This window comes from Alligator sinensis, unplaced genomic scaffold (genome assembly GCF_000455745.1).
Source record: "Alligator sinensis unplaced genomic scaffold, ASM45574v1 scaffold1822_1, whole genome shotgun sequence".
NCBI classification, from domain to species: Eukaryota; Metazoa; Chordata; order Crocodylia; family Alligatoridae; genus Alligator; species Alligator sinensis.
In genome coordinates this window covers 16750-25668 of record NW_005843456.1, presented here as the reverse complement: position 1 = coordinate 25668, position 8919 = coordinate 16750, and the positions used below count along the sequence as shown (strand labels likewise).

General features: G+C 43.6%; 1 protein-coding gene across 1 annotated transcript; it reads left to right on the top strand.

Annotated features, from left to right (window-relative positions):
- Positions 1 to 3159: 3159 nt before the first annotated feature.
- LOC106723270 (olfactory receptor 10A4-like) lies at positions 3160 to 4108 on the top strand. Its single transcript, XM_014527359.1, is given in 2 exon segments — positions 3160 to 3339; positions 3341 to 4108. Coding segments are annotated over 2 exon segments (948 nt in total).
- Positions 4109 to 8919: the final 4811 nt, after the last annotated feature.

Here is an 8919-nt window from a genome sequence, read left to right as displayed (position 1 = left end):
AAGAAGATACCAGTCTGTGCACCAGGACCAGGTAAGAGATTTTTTATTTCAGGGGTGTCAAAGCCAGTGTTAGCCATGATTGAACTTTTCAGAATGAACTAAGGGGGTTAGGCACTTAACTTCATTGAAGTTTCAATGGAGAGAAAATATTCAGTACATTAGAATGACTTATAAACTGTTGTAAAGTTTTGAACTCTTCATTTTGCTTGTTGTGTTGCTTCCAGTTTACTATCTCCATTTAAATGTAATTCTTTTTTTAAGTGTTTCTAGTTTTGTTTGCCCTCTAGTCCCAAAAAATTATTGTAGTGTAGTTTTGAGACACCCAAGCTACTTTTAAGGGGAAAAAAGAATGTCAGGTTTCTCCCAGGGCAAAGCCTTTTTATCTGGTATCCTACACATATACAAAATTGTTGCCCCACTGTAAGTACCTGTGAAGTATTGGAAATAACACATTATTCCTAGGACAATCCTGGCTAATTTGAGCCAAGCTTCATTCATTCTAGGGATAAACTATGTATGAAAGGGGCTATACTGGTGCCAGGTTCTGACTCGGTTTAATCAGAAGCACCACAAATGTGTCTTCCTTTTTTGCCCGAAATGCATTAGTTTAAACATTGAAAGTAAACTAGCTATGGCAGAACAGAGGCCATCAGGGTCTGAATAATCTGTTAATGAATTTAAGGCTCTATCAGGAATTTCTACTTTAAATGCATCTAAAGCTTTGTAGCTGTAAGGTTTTCTTCCTTTCTTTTTATGTAACATATTTTGTGAATGAAAAAAGAAAAAAAAGGATAATATGACAAGTCCTAAATGACCTTAAACAAAGGCAAGATATTTTAGGGAGATGTATTTTTGTCTGATCCTGGAAATATTACTACAAAAACTAGTGTTAGGATTGTAAGGTTGTTATAAGTCATGTAACATTCAGCTAACAGATACCATCACTGGCACATTTTACTCATTTATTTCCTTATGTATATTTATTTATAAAATGAGTGCTTACGGTTTTATAGCAGTATATTGCCAAAAAGCAAGTAATGTTGTAGCTGAACTCTACAGAATATAAGACTTGTGGGTTTTTTGTTTTGTTTTGTTTTGTTTTGTTTTTTGTTTTTTGTTTGGTCTGGAAATATGCAGTTGTCAAAATCACGTGTGAAAATCATATTCTTTATATTCAGCTTTTCGTTTATTTGTAAATTAAGCTTTCCTACAAAATATGTCAGCAGAATTTCTGTGTAAGCCATCATCACAGTGCACTACAATAATAATTTCTGGTTTTGTTTTAATAACCATTTGTTTGAAAATCTGTCTATCTCTCTTTCTGACATTTATAATTCTGCCTAAGGGCTCCTGACTACAACTGTCTTCTAAAACTGAGCTATGAGCTTTCAGCTGATATACCAGAGTCAATCAAATGAGCAGAAGAATGTTTTTCATCCTCCAGACATCTGATATTGTACAGGTAAGGTAATGTGGAGAGTTAATGACATAATGTATCAGAGGCAGACAAGGTTCTTTGGGTAAATCTGATATCTTTTATTAGACTAGCTCAAATAATTGAAAAATTCTTCTTAGCAAGTTTTTGGGTTTCTATACCCTTCATTCAGCTGAGGAAGCATCTGCAGTTGGTGTGTGCTCTTCCAAGAATTTTCCCAACTATTTGAGTTGGTTGAATAAAATATATCAGATTTACCCAAATAACTTTATGTGTCTATGTCCTCAGACCAGCACGGTTACAACCTACACTCGTGTATAATGTATCAGACAGTTTTAGCCTCTTTTTCTCCTCAAGTAATATCAAGTAATTTAGTATACAAGTAATTTAGTAGGCCATATATTGTTTGCCTTGGGGTCTACTCCCCTCCTCTGTCTGGTGAGTATTTACACCCAGATTCTCCACCTTCAATGAAACCAACTTAGCCTAAATTCATACTGAGGCAAAATATGGAATAGACTGCTATCAATCTTGTTTGATGCTGTTCCACTTTGTATAAAATAATGAAATAATTGTGGCACTGAAGATAGAGTGTGAATGACACTAGAGGTGATGCTGAGACTACTCAAATGGGTCACCCAACTTTCAGACCTGCTTCAATAAATATTTATTTTTTGAATACAAAACGGACACTTCTTACAAATGAGAGTGAAAGCCAGCAGTTGTTAAATACTCTGTAGCATAGTGGTACAGTTATTTTTTTGGGAGGCTGGACTTTTGAGAGAAATGTGGGAGTCATGTATCCCTTGGGGCTAATATTTCTCCATTTCTTTTCACTTCAAGCTGCTCCAGTGGAGCAAAATGCTATCCCATCACAGTCTATGCACTTTATCCAATGGTTATTAAATATAACTTGCAGAAAAGCCATTGGGAACAGGGGCCAAGCTAACTCCTTCCTCCCCAGTATGGGATACTGTTTATTGCACTGAATCATGTTTCCTTTGGCTTCCTCTTCTTCTGGTCCTACATATTTTCCCACATTTTCTTCTCAGTGGGTCAGTTTAGGAGGAGTCATGGAGATTACTCTGGTCAACATCTAGGCACAGACCCAAAGACTAGTGCACCTCACTGAGACTCTGACAGGTGGAGCAGAATTTGGCCCTTAATATCAACAAGGGCTTTAGCATATGATTGTGAAATTCAATGATGATAAATATTACCCTTCTAGGGTATATTTAGAAAAGTACAAAATGTTTAAACATATCTTTCTTTTTGCCCAAATATCACATTATTTTTAATAACATTAAAGGTATGGGCTGTTCCCACTCATGGTGGCCACCTATAATTTCACATTTTTTTCCCAAAATATGACCATAGTACATATGGCTGTTCTCTTGTATTAAATAATCTCTATATTCAGCTACATTGCCATCAAAGAAAAGGACAAGAAGGATCAAAAGTGATTCATGGCAGACAGAGACACTCATCAGAGTCAACAAAGACTAATGTATATCAACTGCTAAAGGTAAGGGAGCAGTAGAGGGCATGGAGATTGGAAAGAAAAGGATAGAATGAAATCTTTCTGAGTCTGCGTCTTTAGAATGAGTCGGTCTGAGCAGCTTTCCCTGTTAATTTCTACTACTTAACAGTATGAGAAAATCTGTGCTGTATTGGTTCTCTCTTTGTTCAGGAACAAATCTTGTCCTGAGGAGCCCAAAGCCTACATGGAAAGAGAGAATCAGACTGCTATCACAGAATTTGTTCTCCTGGGACTGTCTGGCCTTCTAGAACTACAGGCCTTGCTGTTTCTTGTATTCCTAATGAGCTACATAATTGCACTGACAGGAAACCTTTTCATCTTTACCTTGACATTGGCAGACCCTGCCCTTCACACACCCATGTATTTTTTTTCTCAGGAATTTGTCCTTCCTGGAGATCTCTTATACCTCGGTAACCCTCCCAAGGATGCTGGCCAACCTCCTCTTGGAGGATAAAACCATCTCATTCACTGGCTGTGCCACACAGATGTATTTCCTTCTATTTTTTGGGGGCACAGAATGTTTCCTCCTGGGCATCATGGCATATGACCGCTACGCTGCGATATGCCATCCCTTACACTACCCATGCATCATGAATAACGTGAGGTGCACAGTGATGGCTGCTGTGTCATGGCTCAGTGGTATATTCATGTCCTTTGGACAAACCTCAGTCATTTTTATCTTACCTTTTTGTGGCTCCCATGAAATCAATCATTTTTTCTGTGACATCCCCCCAATCCTGAAGCTGGCCTGTGGAGACACCTTTCTGACTGAAATTGTAGTCTTTATTGTTGCCCTGGTATTCATAACTTTTCCATTTGTCTTGATTTTGGTTTCCTACCTACTTATCATCACTACCATCATGAAGATGCCCTCAGCTGAGGGCAGGCATAAAGCCTTCTCCACCTGCTCCTCACACCTGGTGGTGGTGACATTGTTTTTTGGGACTGGCACTGTTATGTATCTGCGCCCTAATTCTGCATATGCCCCAGATATAGACAAACTGCTGTCTCTCTTCTACACGGTCATTACCCCCATGTTAAACCCTATCATATACAGCCTGAGGAACAAGGAAGTGAAGGAGGCTCTGAGAAGGGTGATAACCAGAATGTGCTTTCTGAACTCTGGGAGATAAGAATAGGACAAATAAGGAGAGTTATCAAAAGCCAGAAAAAATGGACATTTTAATTTTTGTTGTTCTGTTGCTTTGTTTTGTTTTCTATAGGGAGATTTCTGTTTCCCCCAGTGCTAGGAAATGAGTCTAGATGTTTACTCTGTTAGTGAAAACCTTAAAATCTGAAAATGTTTCTGGTTTCAAGAAAGAGGTCATCCAATAGGTCTTCTTTTCATTAGCTAATGTGTATAATTTTCGAACCCTCCCAAAATGTGGCTTTAGGTTTAGGTCTGTTTAGTTTTGCTCCCCACCAAACTCCCAAACCAACCAGCAATCCTTCATGAACATGAAAGAAAAGTTAGATTTTTCATTTCTGATTTTTTTATTGGAACAGTTCAAATAAAATCCTGATCAAATCTCCATATATGATCATTTGGACAGGAATGTAGAGAATGGAGATACTTGCAATGCCTATCCACTTTTCTCCATAATGAATTGTCTTTATAATCCCTACATACAAGTTTTGTGTCTTCTGTATTTTGAATATGGTGGAAATGAAAGATGTGGGAAAAAAATCGAATGGAGGACAAGAGGCAGGTTTGTAACTTGTAATGGGTATTATATGTGCATCTTTCTATAATTGTTTTTATGCTGTTTGTTTACTATTTGTGTAAAAAGGGGTACTTGGTGAATATTTGACAAACTATGCTACCTGAAAATTTTCAGGGAAAAAGATTAGTTGAAGAATTTGTAAATGTGCAGAAAATACTAAGAAGATTGCAACTATATCATGTCAAACAAGTGTCATCTCCTTGTTTGACAGGGACTTCTAGGGGGGACAAGATATACATAGTAAATTTGATATACCCTGACTGTAATAGGCCTTTTGATACTGTCCCAAAATGTATTATCATAAGCAAAGTGGAAAAATATATTCTGGATAAAAACACTTCAAAATGGGCATGCAACTGAATGCCATATTCTAAGAATAGTTAACCATGGTTCATGCTCAAATTGGGGGGAGTTTCATGTGTGGCCATCAAAGGATTTGTCCGACATGTGATATTTCCTTTGATGACATGCATGCTAAAAGAGAGAATAAATGTATAACATTATATCACACTGCTTATCCAATGGTACATCTTGGATTAATGCTTTATACCTTTTGGAAAATTAGATACTTTTAGGCAAACGGCATAATAAAACTAGCATTTCGCTTTGCCCAGTCACTACCTTAATTACTGGACTATTTCCCTCCCCATTTCTTAATCTCTAGCATTCTTCCCAGAGAGACAAGTTCGGTATTTATTCTGTTTTACTCAGTGCTGAAGAGACTTTAAAAAGAGTACTGTATGAGGTTTAAAGCAATTTCCTTTAAAAAGACTTTTAGTGGAGGAATTTGAATATAGATTAGTTTAGGGGTGGGCAAAATACTGTCTGTGGGTCTGATTCACCCCACAGTAGGTCACTTGCCCCCACCCCAGCCCAAGTACAGGGGGAAGCAGGGGTTGTGGCATGTGTGGCCAGTCCCACTGCCTCTGGGCATGCACCACAGCTTAGGCAGGATGGCAGGTGGACAGCCAAACTCCATTTCCCAGCAGCCCCAGTGTTGGCTCCTTCCAGCTGCTGCTGCCAGCCCCTGCCCTGCTGCCTGGGCACCCCAGCCCACCTGCCCTGCACCCACTGCCATGGCCAGGACCCACATAGGCAGGGCACACACCTGGGAAGTTGGGATGGGACTGTAGGCAGGTGGGGAACCATGTCCAGGAGCAAGATGGGCAGGTAGGGTCAGTCCCAGATACGGCTCCTCGTCTGCCTGCATACCCATCCTGTCTGCCCGGCTGTGTGCCTTGCCTGTATGGGTCCCAACTGGTGTCCATGGGTACCCCAGGATCTCTGGGCACTGAAAGTGTGGGGCCAGGCTGGGTCAGAGCTGCAATCCACTCCCTGCATGCCCCTGCCCACAGAACTGGCATCCATGACAGAGGCATAAATGCAGCAGATCATGGCTCTGCCCCAGCCCCTGCCTTGCATTGTCATCACCCCACATTCACTATCACGATCCTTATCCCCAGCCCTGGACCCACCAGTCCAACCTGCTTCCAGATGCTCCCTGCCTGCCTGTGGCCCCACCCCAGCCGCTTAATCATGTGTAGGGGCCACTTTGGGAGTTTTGGTGAGCTGTAGGGGAGGGGGGGGAGACTGACCCAGCCCCCTAAAGCTCACTGGAACTCCCTAAGTGGCCCTCTGGCCAAACTAATTGCCTACTGCTGGGTTAGATTAACCATTTGTCAGGGATGGCTTAATCCTGTCTTAGAGTACAGAGATGGAAGAGGTGACCTACTGAATTCTCTCTGCTCTCTTAATTGGCTGAATAACATGGTTTGACCAGGTTTAAGAGAGACAGAAAGTATTGGGAGATAAAGTAAATCCTCATATCAGAAGTAGGGGTTTTAGGACAATTTGGACCTGCCTAAATTTCAGGTACAACATGTACCTGTGTCCTGTTTCTAAAGGCTGCCTTCCAGCTGAGGTTAAACAATTCCTTGTTTTTAATAGACTAGTTTATGCCATATTATTAACAGCTAGGGTAAAATAGACATACTTTGGTGCCTCAACAACCACATAATCGGAGAAAAAAACACATTGGGTCTGACCTAAAACTAAAGCTGCTTACACAAGTTACATTTTTTGTGTATCTGGCTCCTAAATGCTACAGCCTTGACTTAGTACACAGGCATGGCTGCAGAGCACTTAAAAAATTGCTGATTGCACAAAAATTAACTCTAGTCAAATGAAGTATTTGATTAAGGCACTCTAAAGCAGAGTGCTTTAGGGAACTTGTGCTCCCTCCAACATTCATCTTTCACTCAGGGATGGGGCTGTCGGGGGGGGTGGGGAAGGAGGGAGCAGCCAACACAGAGCCTCCAGCTTCTTTTGAATGGCCAGAGTTAAGATGAGGGGAGTGGGGTTGGATGGAACCCCCTTACCTCACAGACCCACCCCCGCAGCTACCCCATCTATGGTATTGGGGAGAGCCAGGCAAGGCCCAATAGCTGAGGGGTTTCCAATCCACCCTATCTCCCACCCCCACTCAGATCTGGCTACGCAAAAGCAGCTGGTAGCTCTGTGCTGCCACTATCAGGAGGCCTGGGTGGTGGGTGAGGGAATGCACCCCCACTGCCTCCCACCAGCCTGGCCCACCTCCCCCCAATACCCCAACCATGACGAACATTTGTTGGGTTGGGAGGGGGGCTATTATTCATAGTGCTTTATGTAAAGTGACATGAGATAGAGCAGGGAGGAGTGGGGGGCAGCGGGGATCGCCCCTCCCCACCAGGCACCCATGTGGCAGCTGTCACATCGTTCGGGTGCAGTGTGGCTCAGCTGGGCACTGTGCACAGCCTGGAAGCTTGGGTGGATGCAGCAGTCAGCTGTAGCCTGGCAGCACTCAGCCTCAGTGGCCCCAACTCCCAGGCAGCATGTGGCAACCTCCAGAGCTGCACTGCATACATGCCATGGGACAGCTGCTGTGCGGGTACCAAGCAGGGAAGGCAATCCCTGCTGCCCCCGCTGCCCCAAAAGTGGGGGCTCTGCCATGATCACCCAAAGGCTCCCATCACCCCTCCTGCAGCCGGTGAGAATGGAGCTTTTTTTTTTTTGGTTTGGTTTTTTTTGTTCATTTGTTTTTAAAGTGCCAGGACTAGGCTGGGGTTGGGCAGGGGATGGGGCCAGGCAGTACAGCCATGGGGGCTCCTTCCACAGCTCTCCCTGCCCAGGGAGAGGCAGGCACAGCCAGAGGAGCTGGCCAGCTGTGTCTGCCTCTGCTGGCTGATCTGAATCACAGAATCTGTCCAAATCAGTGCTGAATCCTCCAAAGCTGATTTGGCCAAATAGCTTCTGGACAGTGATCCAAATCTCCAAATCAAATCACTGCCCTCTGAATCGGCCGATTCCGAATTGAATACTTCCCTATTTGCACAGGCCTACTGTCCTGTCCTGTTCACACAGAGGCCACTTACCAATTACTAAGATGTCCATAAAAAAAAACACTATTGAATTACTGGCTTAGGAACTGCCACATGGTCATAGAATGCAAATGTGTGTGTCTCAAGGGTCACTGGAGGCTTCTGAGGGTCCATCTGGATGCAGGTGACTGTTTCATAGTTTCATAGTTGGTAGGGTCAGAAGGGACCTGAGCAGATCATCAAGTCTGACCCCCTGCCATGGCAGGAAGGAGAACTGGGGTCAAATGACCCCAGCAAGGTTTTAATCCAGCCTCCTTTTAAAGACCCCCAGGGTAGGAGCCAGCACCACTTCTCTTGGAAGTTGGTTCCAGATCCTAGCCGCCCTGACTGTGAAGTAGCGCCTCCTGATGCTTAGTCTGAATCTACCCTCTGCCAGCTTGTGACTGTTATTTCTAGTCACTCCTGGTAGAGCTCGGGGGATCAGGGACTCTCCCAATGCCTGCTGGTCCCCTCTGACTAGTTTGTAAATGGCCACTAGATCCCCGCTCAGCCTTCTCTTGTGGAGGCTGAACAGGTTCAGGTCCCTAAGCCTCTCCTCATAGGGCCTGCCCTGCTGCCCCCTGATCATGCGAGTGGCCCTCCTTTGGACCCTCTTGGTGCTATCCTCATCGCTCCTGAAGTGCAGCGCTCAGAACCGGACGCAGTAGTCCAACTGCGGCCTAACCAATGTCGCATAGAGGGGGAGGATCACCTCCTTGGGCCTGCTTGAGCTGCATCTGTGGATGCATAACAAGGTACGGTTGGCCTTCCTGACTGCGTCCCCACACTGTCAGCCCACGTTCATTTTGGCATCAATAATGACTC